Source organism: Amphiura filiformis, chromosome 13 (genome assembly GCF_039555335.1).
Source record: "Amphiura filiformis chromosome 13, Afil_fr2py, whole genome shotgun sequence".
In the NCBI taxonomy this organism is placed as follows: Eukaryota; Metazoa; Echinodermata; class Ophiuroidea; order Amphilepidida; family Amphiuridae; genus Amphiura; species Amphiura filiformis.
The window spans coordinates 39845178-39866537 of NC_092640.1; the positions used below are offsets into that span (position 1 = coordinate 39845178).

General features: G+C 37.8%; 1 protein-coding gene across 2 annotated transcripts; it reads left to right on the plus strand.

The window, feature by feature from the left end:
- Positions 1-118: 118 nt before the first annotated feature.
- Positions 119-21360, plus strand: LOC140168334 (arginine-binding periplasmic protein-like). 2 transcript variants are annotated; one of them, XM_072191703.1, is made up of 8 exons: positions 119-427; positions 4750-4855; positions 5464-5516; positions 8707-8835; positions 12125-12327; positions 17004-17084; positions 20284-20494; positions 20684-21359. In XM_072191703.1, exons 1-8 carry the CDS (start codon positions 256-258, stop codon positions 20731-20733), a joined length of 1005 nt encoding a protein of 334 aa, XP_072047804.1. In that variant the 5' UTR covers positions 119-255; the 3' UTR covers positions 20734-21359. The 2 variants fall into 2 exon arrangements, with proteins under 2 accessions (XP_072047804.1, XP_072047805.1); XM_072191704.1 differs by lacking the exon at positions 119-427 and adding an exon at positions 2665-2755 and having other exon boundaries at positions 20684-21360.

Genomic DNA, 21360 nt, shown 5'->3' on the forward strand with positions numbered 1-21360 from the left:
TTGCGCCACCAAGGCGAACAAGTCATTTCTATGAGTGCACTGCTTGAAGAAATATTCCATACTTTAAGTCAAGTCTGTATAATAAGGTAATTGAACCGTATCCATTACTAGTATGGCAAAGTTTATGTTCAAGGTGAATTGTATGATACTATGTGCTCAAAGCGCCATGAAATTAAACACAATTATGTTTAAATGAAAATATCCAGTATTTTGTAGCAACTGAATGAGTGTGAGTTGAGCAGAGTCCTTGTGAAAATGGCGGATACCGAAAGTGTTAACAGTAAGATAGGAATCGTTGGCGGAGATCACAATACGAGTATTTCACTTCCGCTGGTTGTGAGCATTGTAGCTCTTGTAATAGCTGTTATTGGACTTATTCTTGCTGCTGCTAGCTTAACTCAGAATGCAAACAATACTTTTGTCATTGGTGAGTTTCGTTTCGGTTTATATTACTAAATCATGGTAATTAATGTTAAATTGTGGACGTCAAAGAAAATCTTAGGCGTCTAAAATCTCAGGCGCCTAAGATTTCATTGGTTGAGAATTGATCTGCAGTTTGTGATTTCTGGCCTCGTGATTCGTCGATTTAAGTGTACCCAGGCCTTGCCGTTTGATGCGAGCGATTGCTCTCGCTCACCACCGCTAAACTCAATTTCTAGCGAGCGATTTTCCATTTCCCACTCACCATAGACACTAAAAATCGCTCGCTGCGGATCACCTAAAATTGAATCCAATTTAAAGTTTCAGCACTTTCAATGTATTCACTTTATCGTAATTAATTAGCCTTAATCCCTGAAAACGAAAGAGATGGTGTCGACAGTGCGGTAGGGTTTCATATTTGTACAAATGATTTTCAGACCTAGAGATATAGAGAGTGATTCGACCACTCGCCTAGCATCTTGCTAGCGAGTGAGTGACCACTCGCCTTCAAAACTAGACGGCAAGGCTTGTGTACCGGTAAATTAATGGATAGTCAGTTTTATCTAGTATAGGATGATAAAGGCTAAATGCAAATTGAAAGATGGCATTCCTATCGTAATTCAAGTTGAAAGTGATTAAACCTATAATGTCTTCAGCTGCATTTTGAAAAAATCCTCAAAAATGGTGTCAGACTTTAATGCTAAGGTTGAAAAGACCGCAATCTTTGGAATACTACCACGGGGAGGTTGACCTTGTATTGATGGCAAATAGCAGAGGGGAGAGACTACTTGAATTCTGCACACTTCACAAACTGGCTCCAACATGCAATGAATGACAGCCATGGATTCATCTACAAAAGAGTTTAAAAAAATAAGTAATGAGAATGATAAAATACCACCTGCTGCCAAATTCAATTGGCACTCTCAAAACAGTCCAGTTGATGACATGAAATGTTGGCACGACTACTTTAACAAACTTGTGAACGCTTCGTTCCGAAGAGATTCGTCTGTCTAGATTCAATGTCCCACAGTGCCATCGCCCCAATATCTTCATGGCAGAAATCGCCATGATGGTAGGCAAAATCCACTAGTTCTTCAACAGCTACGCATGGCCATTTTGTTCCGACCTGTTTAACAGTTTTGAGACCATGGACCGAGGGACTAGACTAAGGCTATTGACAATAGCCTGGTCGCTGACCGCTGTAGATGTCACTGAGCCCGGTACGTCATATGCTTTAGACTACCTCTACCAGTGGTCTACACTGCGCTAGTGTACCGTGTTATGGGTAACCCCGCAGTGTTGACGAATGAGGACAGCAGTCATTTTTGTCGTCCGAATTTTTGTCAGTTTTTGATTTCAACTATCATGTTCTTTCAACACATATATTCATGTGAAAGCCTTACAATTGGTTTCTTTCGAAAACCAAAAATCACGGGAGATATTCATCATTTTCTACCCCCTGTATCCGAAGTTCTATCGTCTGAAATTTTAATGCACGTGTATCGGCATGCACAGCAGTTACACGTGTATTGATTTAGTTTCCCTGCCTGTACAATATAATTATTTACCAGGCGTTGTCGCTGTGAGCCTCATCCGCTAGACTGTGAAATTGTACCCCACGACCAGAAAGTTAAAAAACAACAAAGCATGTGGTTTGGATATCTCAAACCTGGTGGTATTCAAAATAATGAGGCATCACATTCTATGTTCATGAAGGATGATAAGCTAGACTCCACCAATTACGGAGCCATCACATTGCTCTCCATCTCAGGCAGGCAAGAGTTCTGCAGGACGACCTTTAAAGGGAATACATGACACCATAATATTATCTGACTGAGTCCCAGTGCTGATAATAAACCGGAATATGTATCCAGAAACTGGAATTTTGTTGAATTTTTAAGATCAGCCTTTGATACCATCTGGCTTATTTTTATTGGGGGTGGGGTGTTGGTTTGGTTTTAAATGTCTGAGACCAAACTCTGAGCGTTAATGTCTAAGTGGTAGTAAGTAAACATGGACAAGTTCGAAGTGTATTATTCACAAATCTAAATTAACCAGGCATAAACTATATTTTACCCTGAATGGAATTTGCTTGTTTCATGTAATGCAAAGGAATAAGTGACCTGTGACTTTCAATATTATGTTTGAATCAAGTAGACCCGTATGACCCGATTAAAGGTTTTGTTATCTAATTGTACATGCGATAGTACATGTAATACATGTACGACGCAAAAGCTCGGAACTAACTCCACAGATAATACCAGGCGGCGGATGACATGATCGAGCCGGCAACTCGTGAAATCGCCCGGCCGTATGGCATTTTCCAATATAGTCGGTTAGTTTTGTGGGGTTCATTATCGAACCCCAACGGTTTTAGCTTGTATTTATATTATTTATCAACATAGGCCTATTTGTTTGTGATATTTCAGCGTTTTAGAATTTCAAAATAATCCCATTCAATTATAATACCCCGCACAACACCATTGTACGCATATGAATAGTACGAAATTAGAGTGTATGTTCGATACGTGCCCATCAGCCGCTTCCGCGCGTGTGCAAGCGACGGCAGTCAGTGGCGCACAGTGTCAACAGCCAGTGTTATAAATATAAACTTCATACTCCGTTGGTGAGCGACGGGCGATTGGTATTTCACCGAACGCAAGAAAAGGAGGCCTACCGTATCTGATTGGCTAGAAATCGATCGCTTTGTCGTTCAGAGGTGTAGTACAAATTCAAAATGGAGACATGTATTCAATTCGATTGAAATCGATGTTCTATTATTCACGCAGATAAAGAAAGTGGATAATGTACGTTGTATTATAGATACAGCAGCTGGATTTTACACGGGTTCCTTTGTATAATTCATTTTTCAAATAGTTAAATATATCACAATTTTTACTTTGGATTTCAAAATCTTTACTTATAAAATGCAGTTAAAGATATCCACAGCAAACAGCAAGGCACCGCTAATTAGTGTATTGCTTTTCGAGTTAGTGTACTGGAAACAAAACCTGCGTTTTACCTGAAAACAAATCGAATTTTCTATAATAGAAACACCTTATGTGTTACTGATCATGCGCAAATCGTAGAATAGAAACTAAGCGGCAGGCTCTATGGCAGGGCTATGGTATCTCATATCATGTAAATGGTATGCTTAGCCTGAGTCGCTCGGCCTATCTCGAACAAAATCGCCATGCGTAGCTTTTGAAAAACGAGAGGATTCGCCGTACTATCACGGCAATTTTTGACACGAAGATATAGGGATGATGACGCAGTGTGGCGCAGCCAGGATTTCGGAACTGAGGGGGCACAACTTGTAAATGTACCGACGGAAATATTTTTTGCCGACGGAAGTTGTGATTTGTTGACCCAAACAATTTTTTGCATGGTTTGAAAAAGTAAGTAAGTAAGTAAGTAAGTAAGTATTTATTTTCCACATCATCTACATTGACAACAACGTTAAACAACAAGCAAGAATATATAAAAAACACGAAAAGACAAAAAAGACGAGTAAAATGACATGGAGGAGATGATCAAAAGGCCATGAAGGCCAGAAGTGATCATCCCCTAAGACATAATATAAACAAACATGATTTAAATAATGTTTATGTCACCACAGTGAATATAACATCATTGAAATGACATAAGCATCAGCATGATTAATGTATAAATATAGAATTAGCATACACAATTTGTAGATAAATTAAGACATTAATCGCTCTAAAGAAGCATGTACATGAAATTACAACCAAGTTTGATTTAATAAATATTTTTTTAATTGATTTCTGAAAGTTTTAACATTCATAGCATTTTTTTAATTTGAGAGGAAGGTCATTCCAAAGGGAAGGCCCTGATGTCCTGACACCTTTGCTCGCAAAGTTTGTTTTTCTTTTCTGAATATCATAATCATCGTTTTTCCTAGTTTTGTGGCTATGAATTTCATGTCTTTTACAAAAGTATTCCTTAAATATGTTTGGCAAGTCATCATTAAAGTGAAGAGCAAAAAAAAAAAAAAAAAGGATTATAGGCGGTACCAACATGAAAACACAAATTTTTTATGTCAAATTCAATTTCATTCACAATTTGTTTACAATTCTCCCCTATTTTCTGTCACCCTGGGTGAAAAATAGTCTATTGTTAACCCAATTTCTTTTTCACCAACGCCTTCCGTTTACCGACGGCCTTACATCAACCGACGCGTCATCGGTCCCCCTCCCCCTCCCTGGCTACGCCACTGACGGCAGTTTTCTTCCATGTTTGCCAAACGCCGGGCCTCCTCGGTGCATACTTTCATTAACATTTTTTTTTTTTTCTTTGCTAAATAAATAGGTTCAAGCGCAGGGAATACTGGTGCTCAACATGATGGGATAAATGATGACGATGACAGAATTTGGGTTATGGCGGTTGGACATTCAGCGGACAGCTTTGAATATATGTGAGTGATATTGTTAATTGATGAACACTCCATTATGGTTATATACTACCAATAGGCCTGGGCGATACATGGAAATACGACGAGTAACTATTTGTTTGTATGCATCTGAAAAGACTGCATTAAAATCGCTGAAATTGATCAAGTTATATAGCCAAAAAAGTACTTTTTAGGGTTTGATGCTTCAAAATGGTATATTTTCTCTCATTATATGACATTTTTGTTGTAATAGTACCAAAATTAATACGCACGGCTTCGGTTTTTAGTAAATATTCGCCCTACCATATTGTAACTTTCAGATTCGAGGGCGCACTGCCGTTTTAAGGTGTTTACGGTTCAGTGCGTTAAAACAAGAAAAGTCTCAGGTCAGCCTATGTTGAGTTTTTGATCATTTGGCATCTAAATCATATAGTTTCACCTGATATTAGTGGCATTTAACTGGGAGAGTTCTGAATATTATGAGAAAATTCCCCCCGAAATTAGCCATTTTCCCATTGAAACCCGTGTAATACATAATTAGTGGTATTTAACCTTATGCGTCATTGATTGTTGAGCCACATTATGCCTTCCTCTGCTCATGTAATCATCCATTTTCACTTCTTTATTTCTAGTGATGAACTTAGCGGTCAGATTAAGGGATTCGATGTGGACATAGTGAATGCAGGTAAGCCTGTCGACGGGATTAATACTGTTGGCTAACCGGTCCACAGAAGGTTTCAATAATTAGAAGTCAAAGGCAGGTACATACAGACCGCAGAGTTCTAATGAAGGTACCAGTTATATTCATCCCTGCATATCCTAAACAAAGACAAATATGTCAAAATTAGCACAAGCGACCAGTACCTCTATCCTTTAGCTCTAGATTTACGGCCTCATTTGTTGAAATTGGTTGATAATTAAAGAAACGGCGATCTAAAACTTAAAAAGGAACGAAATCAAAAGTTGCACTTTTATGTTCTCATCAGTAGAAAGCACGGCGCTAGTTTTAATGTGCTAATCAAAGCATGGAAAGCACGGTGTACAAATTAATAGCCTATAGGACATGCAATGGAGCAAAGTGCAACTTTTGAATTTGCATCTTCCTTAAGGTTTTTGGATCATCGTGTCTTTATTTCGTGAACGATTTCAACGAATGAGGTCTTAAATCCGAGCTAAAATGTTCAGCTATTGGGTGCTCCTTCTAATTGAAGACCTGAGCGCAAGAAGACCGTAAGTCCACTTGGCCCCTCAACATGTGTACACTAAAGTTACGTATAGTTTCTTAGGGCGAATTTCTCGACGGGTGGCTTAGCAATTGGCTTGTCTAGCCTCAAGGCTTAAGAGGTCGTAAGACCAGGCTTAACTGAAAACGTATTTCCCGAAGCACGGCTACCATAGCCTCGAGGCTTCGTTAGCCCGTGGGCCAGGCTTGTAGGATTAGCCCCAGGCTTCACTAAAATTTGCATTTCTCGAAATCAGTCTTCTGTAGCCGTAGTCTACGCATGCCTGTTAGACCAGGCTTACAGCGGCTTTTCTTGGCCCTGCCTCAGAGCAGGTCTTAGGTCGTAAGCCTTGGTCTATTTCAATTTACGGTCTTTCAATTAAAATAAGTAAGCAGTCGCGTAACTAGGGGGGGGGGAGCTCTTGCCCCCCCCCCCCATGAAAAAGGTAAATTAGGCCTACTTATTAATTAACCTCATTATTTGGTCATTTTAACCTTAAAAACTCAATTTTAAGGTTAAATAAATTGCATTATCCCACCTTTGTACCATTGGCCTATATGTCACCAGCTTTAATACCTTAAATATGGCATTTGTACCATAATTTTTTTTTCAATCCCACCTCCCCCCATGTCAAAAAGAAATCTACGCCAATGTTCCGGGGACACATTCCAAGCAGATCCCATAACTCCTCAGACCCACTCCACCCCTTACAAACCCAAACAGCATGAACGATGCCTGCCCCTCATTTATTATGTTTGCCCCCGCTTTCCCCCACCCCACCCCCAAATGATAATGTCTAGTTACGCCACTGTGGGTAAGTAATTGTTCGATGTAGTTGAACATTTCAGCATTTTATTTTAGTGTTCATTTGAGTTAGTTGAATTTTTTTAAGTAGCTGTTGCTATCATAAGACCTACATCATCATCATCATCATCATCATCATCATCATCATCATCATCATCATCATCCATCATCATCATCATCATCATCATCATCATCATCATCATCATCATCATCATCATCATCATCATCATCATCATCATCATCATGAAGACCTATATGATACCACCTGTCCCTATCCAAGCCTTAATAAATTGATACTCGTACTTTTCATAAGTAGGCCTATTAATATATTATTTTGGAGTGCCTATATTATACCAGGTTGGACATCAATTTAATACAATAGAAGAAGGACAAAATTGGTAAAGATATAGTAAATATTTGACACGAAACAATAATGCATGCAGTATTAAAATTGAATTTACGGATAAGATGCATATAATATTGCTATATCTTCTACTTAAATAATTATAAATATTGTACCAACAGATAACTTCATGTGAGATCTGAGAAGACTACTGATATCAGCAGTAGATCGCACGTTGGTTGCTTTCCTAGGGGAATCACAGATTCCTTTCCATTAGGCTTACAGTTTTACCCTTTTTGGGATGCAAAGAAAGAATCACGAGTATAAAGCATAGACGTATCATTCATACAAGTTGGACTCATAAAAAGTCAAGTGGAAATAAAATAATAGGCCTACATAAAAGACACAAAAACAGACACAATATTCTTGCATCAAGTTGTGTACGGTATAAGCCCAAGCACAAGACCGCTGGTCCAGGCTAGTCTATGCGCCGGGAACATTACGATAATGAGACGGCAACCTTGTTAGTACGGTAAACCGTGAGGACTACAGCTTATGTACATCTACCTCCAACAGCCTATACAATTAAGTCGCTGGTTGAAAGGGACGAGGTTGTCAAGCGTTAAGCCTACAAGGCCACTAAGACTAGGTTGAATTTGCGTTGAAGAAATCCGGCTAGAGTTAAGACTCGGGCTTCGAGAGCAGGCTAGGCTTAGTAGCCTCAAGGCCACCTTAAGACTACGGCTTAATAAGACTCCTGTCGGGAAACTCGCCCTTAGGGTTTTATAATGTTTAATACATATTCCAGGGTGAAAACATCATTAAAGGTCGTGAAAGATTTCTTTTGGCCCCTGAACATGCATAAAACATCAAACTATACGAAACTAAACGCAAATTTAGTGTATAAATGTTGAGGGGCCAAGCGGACTTACGGTCTTCTTGCGTTCAGGTCTTCAATTATGACATTATGTTTAGGATATATAGGGGTAAAAAGTAACATGTACCTTTATTGCTTTGCGGTCTGTATATTACAATAAGGGACCGTTCACAAACACATGTTAGGGGGCCTGATGCAAAAAGGGGCCCTTAAAAGGTTTGACCCTCCTAAGGTGGGCTCTGAAAAGAAATGACCCTTAATTTTTCTGGGAATATTGAGTTTATATGCTTTTCTATGGGATTGACCCTTAATTTTCATGTCAAAAGGGGGCCCGAAAGGGGGCCCTGAATTTTTGAGACCTGAAAAGGGGGGCCTGAAAACTTTTCGCGATTAAAAGTTTTTACATCCCCCCACAACAAGTGTTTGTGAACGGTCCCTAAATGTAGGTCAGTGTGTGTCAGTACACATGGTACACGGCACACTCCTCCTCTTCGGCCTTCGATTACGATAGCTCTGTTCGCCAATAGGGCTTACATACCAGGGGTATTAAAGCAAATCCAAAATAATACAGAGTATTATGGTGAAAACTAGGCCTTTTTATTTGTATTTTTTATCATTTTCAATACAGTTTGCAAGATAGCAGGCAAGAACTGCCGCTTTTCTGCCGATGTTTACACCCGGTGCTGGGATTCCCAGGTTGGTGAAGCACAACGAGGAGGCATGGGGCTTTATGCGGGATTTTATGATGCATGCACTGGTGAGTATATCACAGGAACTTAAATCTGACTCTGACTCTGAGTCTGACACAGTGTTTGGAGACAGATGGGGCCTATTGTATGGGCTGGAAGAGTTTCAGCGGTTCTTTGGAAGATTTTCAGACGCATGCACTGGGCCAGTGGCGTAGCGTCATAGGGGCACGGGGGGACCATGCCCCCCATCGATCTGAAATTTTTTAAATCCCATATGAAAATGGCTTGTGCCCCCCAATCAGACCCGGTACCCCCGGCCACCACCCCAAATTGGATGACCCACGCTACGCCACTGGCACTGGCATTGTAAGTACTGGGAGGGCGAGTTAGCGCAACGGTAGTTCCCTCGCTTTGCACCACTGAGGTCCCGGGTTCAAGCCCCGGCGCGGCCCAAGGACTCACGTGCACTTGGTTTATCCCGATTCCATGCTCGCTCTCACAGGTTTTCTCCGGGATCTCCGGTTTCATCCTGCCTTCAACAAAAACAATCGGTGATTAGTTGTTTGGTTATCAAAAACTTCCTTCACCCAATGGAATTTGGGGAGCTGCATAGATAATTGGTGGATGTTACAATCTAAGTGCTGATAGGTCTGCGCCTGAGGTTCGGCTGCAACTGGCCTAGATGATGCGATCTGATTTTGATGATTTACCATGGCAGCGAAATTACAGCGCTTTGAATCCTTCAAGATCTAGCTGGAAAAAATCGCTATATAAATCCGAAATTTATTTTATTATTATTTTACTTCATTCCAGGAAGCTTAAAATTGCGTCCGGCCTATGCAATTATTGTTTTCACGTTAATGTCTGAAGCGGGACATCGACAGATTAATTCAACGAAATAAGTTATGAAGACCCTTCATTCCTTCAAACGATATGTTATAGCTGGATTTACATTCTGTAACTAAGCGAAAAGCGACTGATTTTGACCAATCAGTGTCCAAAGCAGCAAATAAAATAGACATTTATATAGCACCTCATATCAAATGGATATCTATGTTAGCTGAATTTATACTACATCGCTGAGCGATAGCGATTGGTCGGCCAATGAGATAGAACTCCTTTTGTTGCGTTGTGAAAAGCGAGCAACCTTATTGTTCAAAAACCAAGACGGATGATAAATTCAGCTTATTTTGTAACAGCAGCGCCTGCTGATGCATCTTTTTTTTTTTTTCACATAGCCAAAACGGCTTTTATTTCCCTGTGCTCAATGGGAGAAAAACATGTATACAGAAAATGAAAAACTACACAGAATTACATAATGCAGGAGAACATTGATAAAAAACATTACATGATGTTTGAAAAGAGCGCAATCCATTACAGCTTTTTAAAAAGAATGGTGAAAGTTAACAACACATCTGTTCTAAAACATGCCATTTATCAATAAATTTGTGCATTGTATTATTAGTAATAGCAATTCGTTTCTCAAGCTTGTAATGAAATTTAATCAATTGCAGAAAAGACACAAAAAGATGGCTTTTGGTTTTTAAATCTACTGACGTAAATAACCTTTTTGATTAAAATGACACATATATTCAGTAAAGTCTCAGAACCAAAACCAAAAATAATATGCTTATAGTTTAAATCAATGTTTCCATCAATATTGTCTTTATACCATGATCTAAAATCATCCCACATTTTCTTCGCATATTTACAATCCCAAAACAAATGGCTCAAAGATTCAGGAGAGTTATTACAAAAGGTACACATTTCACTGTTCACAAGGTTCATCTTATACAGTCTACTATTTGTCATTAGACAATTAAGATTAATCTTATATTGAAAAATCCTGGTTCTTATATCATAAGTTGACTTGAAAGGCATAAGATAAAGAACACTCCATTCATCGTCATTAATATTAAACTCATTCTTATACTTTTTCTGTGATGTTGGAGGCTCTTGTATTCTCTGTACAAAAATACGATTAATACATTGAGATGTCATTTTACTAATATTGATTTCTTTATCTTCATGATACAACACGAAACCTTTAGGAGTACAAAGATCCCTGTCAAAACCCTGTTTCAAAACTTGTTTCCATGAGGAAGGAATTGCATCAATAATGCTCCTCCATTGCAAAAAATACTTCTTAAAATCCCCTATCACTCCAGACCTTGAATGGAACAATCGTACCATCAGTGTAAAATAAGTCGCTTACTAACTTCATACCGTGGATCAAAAAATGCTGAAAATAGATGGACTGGCGATTCACAAGGATGCGACGATTGTTCCAAATACATTGCTGGTGTGGGTCGACATTATCAGGATTTGTTAAATTAATATACGAAATCAACATATCTTTATAAAAGGATGGAATATGCCATTTCATTATTTGCTTTGGGGAGATATTGCAATAAAAGATTAAATCATTACCATATGGGATGATAAATTCATTCAAAATAATTTTCCAAGGTGCTGAAGTGGTATTGTATTTACTAACCCACTTAATTTTCTGAGCAGCAAAAATAGATTTTACATCAACCATTTTCAGCCCTCCTTGGTCAATTTCACCAATAATTGTGTTTCTCTTAACAAAACCTTTACCTCCATTCCAAAGAAAATTATAAATAATAGTGTCAATTTGCTGAATCACATGGTCAGGGATATGAATGACTGATGCCAAATAAATAAATTTTGATAATGCAAATGTTTTGATCAAGAGGATTTTACCAGAAAGGGTTAAGTTTCTAGTTTTCCAAATATTTAACAGAGTCTTTATATGCTTGATTTTTGGAACAAAGTTCAGATTCCCAGCAGCATCATTATCATAAGAAAAATACACACCCAATGCCTTAACAGGATTATTTGGCCACTCAACATTCAATGGTTTTTCTTTGCAATTTCTCTTAGAACCAAGCCATAATGCTTGAGATTTACTTACATTTAATTTCAATCCAGAGACCTTAGAGAAAAGATCTAAAACATTTAAAAGATTATTTGCTGACTGAACGTCATTTAAAACACATGAATTTGTTGCTGATGCATCTTGATATCCACGTGATTTGCTGCAGGGCGTATTTCTATTGATTCGTTTACAGCCTGTACAAAATAATTATTTACCTGGTGCGGACTCTGTGTGTGAATGGTCATTTGACTACTTTCTCTAAACCACTGACTGAACTGGAAAAGTGTGCAATGTGTTTCATAAAATACGTTTCTTATGCCCTTAAGAATCGTTACTATTTTAAAGGTAAAACAACCAATTTGATTGAGAATAAAATGCCGTTATAACGATCTTCTTCATTGAGCATCAAAACAACCCGTCGGAAAATAAATCTCACATTTTTCTCTTTACTTCAGGTTGGTTTCATACCTATGTTCGGGATCGTACATTTCAATTCAGTGATCCATTCTCCACTGTCAAAGCGGATGAATTTGGATTTGGAATCAAATCTGGCAACCATCGGAATTTTTCTTATCGAGATATAAGCGACAAGACGATAGGATTCATTGATGGATTTAGCGCTGATGAAGATTGCGTTGCCCGCCAAGATAATATACAAGTAAGAAAAAGACATAAGTAATACGCCTTTTAATGGCGGCACTGCTAGAGCCCAGAGCCGGTTCTCCTGTGAAATAGTTAGTTTTACATGTACTTCCATGCTTTGTTAGGACCATTATCTTTTAATGTTTTTCGTTAGTGCCTGAACATAATGACTCCTGCAGTATGTCATGCACACTCTGAAGGGCTGCTGTATGTAGGTTTTTACATATCTTCAATCTAGAGATTTTGACTATTTCTCCATTTACGATCCTGCCCAAACGTGTCTCCTTTTGACATGACACGTCACATATTGTATGCATTATTCTCAAATTTGTCGGTGCGAAAAAAAATATAGCAACTGCGAAACACACGCGCAAAACGTTGAACTATAATTCTATATTATCGCCCTAATTCTTCATTCACCAAAATAAATACACTAGGAACGCTAGTCAGTCGATCGCTATTGTTATACACGACGCACTCAGTCACTTAATTAGGCACTGGAAACGATCGAATTCGGTTTGTCGAAACAGAAACATCGACTGTTCAGTGCCAGAAGTGGGTAGGTGTAATAGCTGCTAGTGACCATTTGGCAATTTACACACAGTATATGCCCTGTATCCATAGGCTGTTCCCTTGTGGCGTGTGCCCTTGTTCCGTGTTCCCTTGTGACGCGCCAACACAGACAATGAACCTTTGATTTGCTTAGTGACCGTATCCATAGGTTGTACCCACTGCACATGTGCTCTTGTGTACGGCACATATTCCATGTGACCTGCAGCACAGAGAATGAGCATGTTCATTCTTTTGCCGACGCCACAAGAGAACACACGGCATGTTGGTGCTGATAGATATGACTGAATCTGATTTGATTGAGGAGGCGAGGGGTTATCCGCTGCTGTGGGACCCCAAAAATAAAGATTACCATGAGAAGAGCACCAGCGAGCAAAATAAATGCCATGGCGGCATCCTGCTCATCTTCAGTAGTTGGGTTCATCATTTAGCTTTGAATAAAAATGTTGCACTTACAAATTTTCATTTTTTGCTTTATTAGCATACTCATTAACGTTTCTTTTCTAATATGATAGTATTAGGTATGCAGAATTAATCCCTACCTTTTGTTTCCGTTTTTTTTTCACCATACCAAATGCAATGCAAATACTGTTTTTTGTGTGTTATGTCTCCCATGAGGGTGAAGGATGACTAAAATTCTCGGTGCACACATGCATGCACACGCCACAGTGAACATTCAATGGATACAGGGCGGTACAAGACCAGGTCACAAGGCCACAACGCCACAAGGGCACACGCCACAAGGGAACAGCCTATGGATACAGGGCCTTACACTCATCTACAAATGGCAGCTATTGCACTTACCCACTTCTGGCTCGAGCAGTTGATATCTTCGTATAGGAACCTTTACGACATCATTAGATATAAAGTTTGTGTCCAAAGTATATTTTTGGAAACGAAATGGGTCTAGGAAGGTGACGTCGCTCTTTTCAATCTATTTATTTTGTGACAACACCAAAGATTTATTTTTTCAGTTATGAAGCAAAGACATGAAATTAGAGAAATGTGTTTTTTATTCGTTTCACTTTTTGAAATATAAATTTTGTCACCATACAGCATAATATTGCACATGTGTTTATTTTTGTATTAAAATATATTACAGAAAAATGATAAAAAAAATATTTTGACAAAATTAGAAAACTTTTCCTAAACTTTGATGCTCTAAACGATAGTGCAAAAAGTGTCCTTTTTGCTTGCATATTTTTCGAGTTATCTTGTAATGTTGTCAAAGGTGAGCTTGGGAAAATAATCGCTTTGGTAAAAAATTCAAAATTATGCACAAAACCTCCTTATATTTTAAAATGATAGCGAAAGCTGTATCTTGTGCATGGCATGGTATTAATTTGCATTCACTAATGAATCGAAACTGTGTACTTTTAGGGCACCAAGAAGGACAATTATTTTAAAATCTGAATGGCTTCTACTGCAATTTTCTTTTTGTTTGTTGATTTGATTTGATTTGATTCGGTATCTCCATATTGCACATACAACAATACAAGGTATTAAGATAAATAACATATAATACACATAAAAAAAAGCAAGGAGATATCACAGGATAACCCTTTAAGCCCAAAGGCTTATTTCCGAAGGGGTCCTTTATACATAGAAGGGCAAAAGGCATAAATAAAAACAAAAACATACAAATAAATATATATATACAAGTGAATATTAAAAGTAAAAAAGTATTTAAACATGATTAAAATCATTAGAAACTAAATTTGGTTAAAAAGATGAGTTTTTACAGACTTTTTGAACCTTGGTTTATCAGAAACTGATTTGATTGCACTTGGTAAGTTGGCCCAATCCTGAATGGCATTATAATAAAAAGAGCCAGAAGTGATGGTAGTGGATTTTGGAACACGAAAATTTTGAGCACTGTTTCTGGTACTGTATTGGTGCACGTTTGAAACGCTGGTAAAATTTGAACTAAGATAGTCTGGGCCAACTTCATTAAAAATATCAAAAACATGGTTCAACCTGAGTTGTTTTGCCCTATTTTGTATGTTAAGGGATCTGGAATGAGCGTTTTGAGCGTTTCGACAGTATTTTTTGTTGGACATGAAAGCACATCAGACATATCGAATTGCATTCTGAATACGAAGAATGTCTTTCTGATATCAAATATTTTTCATTTTTGAAATTCACGATATAATACAAATTTTATGACAAATTATTAAAATTTGATATTTTTCACATTTTTGATATATAACAGTCCTCGAAGTAAATTTTTTTAATCTAAAGACATATTCTTAAAGTGTATGTAGCTGGGAGGAAAAGCCGACGATCAATTGAAAATTTTGACCTTTCATATTGAAGATATGGATTTTTTCCCAAAAAGACCTAATTTTTTTTGGTGTTTTGGGAAAAAACCCATATCTTCAATACGAAAGGTCAAAATTTTAATTGATCGTCGGATTTTCATCCCACCTACATACACTTTAAGTATAAATCATCAGATTTATAAAGTTTACTTCGAGTACTGTTATATACTAAAAATATCAATTTTTAATCATTTGCCATAAAATGTGTATTACATTGCGAATTTTAAAAAATCAAAATTATTTGATATCAGAAGGACATTCTTCGTATTCAGAATGCAATTCGATATGTCTGATGTGCTTTAATGTCCCACAATAAATACTGTCCAAACGTTCATACCCCACCCCTTAAGGAAATTAAGATCTTTAAAATCATCTTCTGTAATATGATACATGCAATTCTTATCTAAAATGAATCTGATAACTTTGTTTTCATGCCAAGCATGCCAAGAAGAAATAGAATAATCAAACAAATAAAGTCCAAGAGCAGAGCATAAAATTTTCTTGATATTATGTTTACTCAGGTATCAAGAAATCTAAAATTTGTGTGTGGACGAGTGTGTCTCTCCGTATACTGTCTATAATACACACCGACATCGCCTGGCTAATAATTATTTGGTGCAGCAGAGACACTAAAATGAATACACGGGATCGATACACGTGAATTTCTATGCACGATTTTGATATCAGACGAAAATCTTCGGATACCGGGTTAGAAAATGATGAATATCTCCCGTAAATGATTTCGTATAAAGAAACCAGATTTGTTTCCTTGCACATGAATATATATTTTGAACAGATATGATAGTCGTTAGCTTGCGCTTTGAGACAGTAGCTTGCGTCTTGAGTCAAAAACTGACAATAATTCCACAATAATTCTGATTTATATGTGCCGAATTATATAGCGCAGTGTATAGACCAATCGTGAAGGTTGTCTAAAACAATATGACCTATGGCATACCATGCTTGACTGACACACAGCGAGGTGAGTCACCGAGCTAATCGGGGCTATTGCCAGTAGCCTTAGTCAGATGTCCTTCGGCCTATTATATTTAACAGGTCGATATGTATAATGGCCATGTGTGGCGGTGGATTCAATCTACCATGGCGATTTCTGCCATGAAGATATCGGGGCGATGACACTGTGTAATATAGGATTTAATAAATCAGAACTACACACTCACTAGCCCTACAGTAAGCAAAAGAATTAAGGTACCAGTTGTGTTCACTCCTGTATATCCTAAATAATGACAAATGTATCAAAATTAAAACAAGCAACCGTTCCCCGTTCTCTTTAGCTCTCATTTAAGACCTTATTTGTTGACATTGGTTGAGAATTAAAGAAACGGTGACCCAAAACCTAATGAAGATACAAAATAAAAAGTTGCACTTTTGTGTTTTAATCAATGAAAGCACGACGCTAGTTTTTCGTGCTAATCAATGAAAGCACGGCGCTACTTCTCTAGTTTGCGAACGCTTTGTGTACAAATCAATAGGGCATGCAATGTGACAAACTGCAACTTTTTCATTTGCATCTTCCTTGGGTTTATGAATCGTCGTGTCTTTATTTCTTGAACAATTTCAACAAATGAGGTCTTAAATTCGAGCTAAAAGATGCAACTATTGGCTGCTGGTTCCAATTAAGACAGATCTGCCTTTATTCAGGATATACAGGGGGTGAACGTAACTGGTACCTTAATTATTTGGCTTACTGTATATAAGAAGTTCATAAATGTACACTTCATCGGAAAATATGTGAGAACGAATTTACACAACAGACACATATTGTTTTCTGTATTTTTAGGGTGGTGTACCAATACCAACAGAGAACGTGAGGCACTATACGAGTCATGAACAACTTCTTGCCGCTATACAAAATGAAGAAGTAAGTTTAACATGTTGCATGTACCCTGTCCACTTGAACTAAACAGAAGTAAGGAAGTAACAACTGCAAGTGGCAATAACATGTGTATTAACAAAACAACACGTTTGGTGAAATTATAGGATGTGATATTTGTTATCAGTTCTTATAATCACAACTCAAATATGTAGATATATAGGGATAGGGTTTGGACTACTTTATTTGAATGCTATGTTGTTGCAAACTTATTCTGTCTATACAGACTGCGAAACAAAAATGAAAACATTAATGCCATAATTAGCAGTGTTGTAGTCGAGACCGGCCTATCCGAGACCAAGACCGAGACCGAGACCAGGCAGTCCGAGACCGAGACCAAGACCGAGACCGGATGGTCCGAGACCGAGACCAAGACCGAGACCGGCAGGTCCGAGACCAAGACCGAGACCGAGACCGGGTTTGAAATAATATCATTAATGAATGATAACTCAGTGACTGCTATATGATGGGCCACACAATCCAAAATTTAGGGAGTGTTCATTAATACTTTGGTAGGGGGGGCTGGTCTTCCTCAAATTTTTCACCCGAAAACTTTTTTGACCCCCCCTCGATGGACCGCTAAACTTTTTGACCCCCCTCTTTTGACAGACAAAACTTTTTGACCCCCCCATTATCGTAGAACAAACATTATACTTAAGTGTTGTTTCCAGTGGTGTGGTATCTGGGTCACATGTCATTGAGGGAGGCAAATGTTTGAAACATTCCCGGTGGGACAATTGCGCATGAAATATATAGGCCTACTTAATTTAGAATTGTCCCAAATCAGGGTGAGTATCTGATTTTACAGGGATAAATGAAATAGAGGATTTATTTGGAGGTTCATATAGACACATCATCATAATTGGGATCTGTGGCTATTATGATAGTACAAATGTACGCAAAAAAATTGGCCATGGAGCTTGAATGGTCAAATAATTTTAAAATTGGAACTAATTTATGCAAAAAGCTAAAATGGTCAAATGTGAAATTAATTTGGTCACGCAAAATGTACACAGGTATCAGTTTTGGCCCCCAAAGACCATGGCACCTGGGCCTGTGCCCACTCTGTCCTATGGTAAATCTACCCATGGGCCTATGTGTACAAAATAATTTTGCAATGAGAAATAGTAAACTGAAGTGTGCAGTTTACGTGCAAAGAAATCCAATTTATTTGCAATATTTTCTTGAATTAGTTGTTTTGTATTTTGATCAGATTGGTACATAATCATGTTTGTAGCCTACTTTGAAAGGATATAAAATTCTATGATAAAAAGTGCCAGTATTTCTTAGACCAACCCAGATGTTGCTGATTAATTAATAGATATGTGTACACTAAGTGCCATAATTTTTTCAAACAAAAGCACTGAAAACCCAAACTTGCCCATGTGGCAGAGAGGGCGTCAATGAGCGCGAAGCGCGCGAAAATTTTGAGTTTTAAAGCGGAAAACTTTTTTGACCCCCCCCCCCTTTCCTACCACCTAAAACTTTTTGGTTCCCCCTCTTTTAAGGTTCAAAACTTTTTGGCCCCCTCCCTTTTACCAGCCCCCCCCACCAAAGTATTTCTGAACACTCCCTTAGTGCTAGTTTTTTAAGCAAGGACACCAAATTTCAATTATTTTTCAAAACATTTGGATCCAAAACAAGAGAAATAACGGTTCAAATGACCCATTGGTTACATTGAAATTATAATATTTGGGCCCAAAAGCTATTAAATAATGCACTCATAAGGCTCTTCATGATGCAATGGAACTTTTATCATGGTGCAACTTAAAAGTTGCATGTAGCGTTATTTGCTATCCCTGCCATATATGTCTAAGTGTGGAATTTGAAGAAAAATCCTCCTTCCCCAAAATGTCCCTTTTTAAAGAAGCAATAAATGCTGTTGTTCATACAGTATGTAATATTTCGGAATAATTTCTCAGCAAACACAACGTGTTTGAAACGTTTCCCAAAAGTTGTATAACGCTTCAATAACTTGCCTTTAATGTGGACTTTAGGAAAGATTTTTTTACAATGATACATACAATGTTTTGAACAACTACTTATTGGACCTAACTGAAAATAAATGAGGTCCTGATGTATGATTGAGAATGTTAATTGGGTATTCAGTTAATATTAATTAATGATTCAATTGATGAAAACTGTCTGAGCAGAATTGCTGCCATGTAACCAGAATAGTGCTATTTTGCCGCCCTCGAACCCAGTCTCGGACCGAGACCTCGAGACCAGGAGGGCCGAGACCGAGACCAAGACCGAGACCAGCAGGTCCGAGACCGAGACCGAGACCGAGACCAAGACCAGGCTTAGCTGGCCGGTCTCGAGACCTACAACACTGATAATTAGATCAATCGGCCAATAGCTATATCTCGAATTTAAGACCTTATTTGTTATAATCGTTCTATAAATAAAGAAACTATGATCCAAAACCCCAAAGAAGATGCAAATTCAAAAGTTGCCGTTTGCTCCATTGCATGCCCGATTGATTTGTACACAAAGCTTTCTCGAACAAGTATATAAGCGCCGTGCATAAAGGTGCAACTTCGATCCTTGGGCGTTAGATCATCGTTTCTTTAATTTTCAACCACTTTCAGCAAATGAGCTCTTAAATCAGAGCTAAAGTGTTCAGGTACAGGCTTTTAATTTTGACTTGTTTGTCTTTTATTTAGGATAATACAGGGTAAACATAACTGATACCTTAATTCTTTTGTGGTCTGTAGCTAAAGTCGCAATCAATCCAAGGTATAATAACAATATAAACCACCATGACCACATGTATACTGTTCATTACGTTTTGTTACCTGGAGAGATGTGATCATGTCTCGCCTCATTTTCAACCAAATCGACGGTAATAACTCTTGTAGTAAGGGATCAACATTTAACCACATATTGCCTCAGGCAAAACTCACTTCCTGGGAACCAAATACCACACAAGGTCATTTTTATGTAACTCATTGACCCATTTGTGTTATAAACTTCCTCTTGCTATAATGACATCCTTGTGATCTGAACCTCAGGAGGGAATTCAATTTTTGATCAATTCTCTCCAGGTAGTGAAACGTAATGTCAGGACATGTTGGTCTAAATGTGACTTTGAATCTCAGAGAATCTTACCTTTGAAACATTGATTTACCGATTAGGGTGCACCGTAAGAAGATTGTTTTAAATATTAATTTATATTTCATTACAGGTAGATGCCGGATTTGATGCAGTTGTAATCTTAATGAATGCCGATATGGTGGAAGTCATTCCGGGCTTCAGAGCTCAATGCTCTATCGCTGGTCAGTCTATGATGATGCGTAAAGATAATACTTTGTGGGAGTGGTGGAACCCAGCTTTTGCTAAGCTACGAGCCTCTACCGAGTACAAAGTTATTTGCAGAGATTTACTGGAGCAACACGGTAGGTTTCAGACCGGAGAGGGCTATATTTTACTACACGATCAAGATATTTTGTCCCCACTATCATTAAAACAGACCAACGTCCCCCACCTAAACTGTGTATACCAAAATGCATGAAAAAACACACACCTGGGCAATATCTAATGTTCAAAAAACGCTAATAATTATTACATTCCATTTTTTTCTGCAGGACATTTCCCTGGACCAAGACCAGAAGATCACTGCTTTAATTATAATTGAACCTATTGGAAAACAGGAGTTTTATGACATTAAATAACTATATCGTCGGCCGCATCACATACTGACGTATTTGCAAAATACGCATTTCGAGAAAATCGAATTTGAAAAATTATCGATTTTCATTTGCTGCATAATCATAATTAAAACATTTATGTCGATTAAAACCTGGTTAAAAGTAATGCAAATTTAACAATGTCACTATCAGAGCATAACTTATTCTGCAAGAAATTAATATTAAATAAAATACGTAGTGCAAATACGTCACTATGTGAAACAGTAAAAAGGACAAAGCAGCAATTTTACCCTGCAATAACAAAGTCACGATGTGAAACGGCGAATTCTTTATTGCAGATACGACATACTGGGCTTGAGCAGGATAGGTGATCAGCAAATACGTCGTAAATACGACATAATTAAATTAATATCTTATTAAGACACTTTGATGCATGTATTTTGGTGAATATATAGAGTAGAACATTATAAATTAACATACCAATTTCTCAAACATTGGAGTTCAAAAGGAATTCTAGTGATAATAGATCTTCTTGATGACAATGGTGGCTTAAAAGATTTGATTCTTTTTTGCAAACCTATGATATTCATACCAATTTCATAGAATATTATAGT

Coding starts and splice junctions, on each gene's coding strand:
- LOC140168334 (XM_072191703.1), top strand. CDS start 256: ATGGCGGATACCGAAAGTGTTAACAGTAAGATAGGAATCGTTGGCGGA. Junction 17,085..20,283: donor CCGCTATACAAAATGAAGAA/GTAAGTTTAACA, acceptor ATTTCATTACAG/GTAGATGCCGGATTTGATGC. Junction 20,495..20,683: donor AGATTTACTGGAGCAACACG/GTAGGTTTCAGA, acceptor TTTTTTCTGCAG/GACATTTCCCTGGACCAAGA.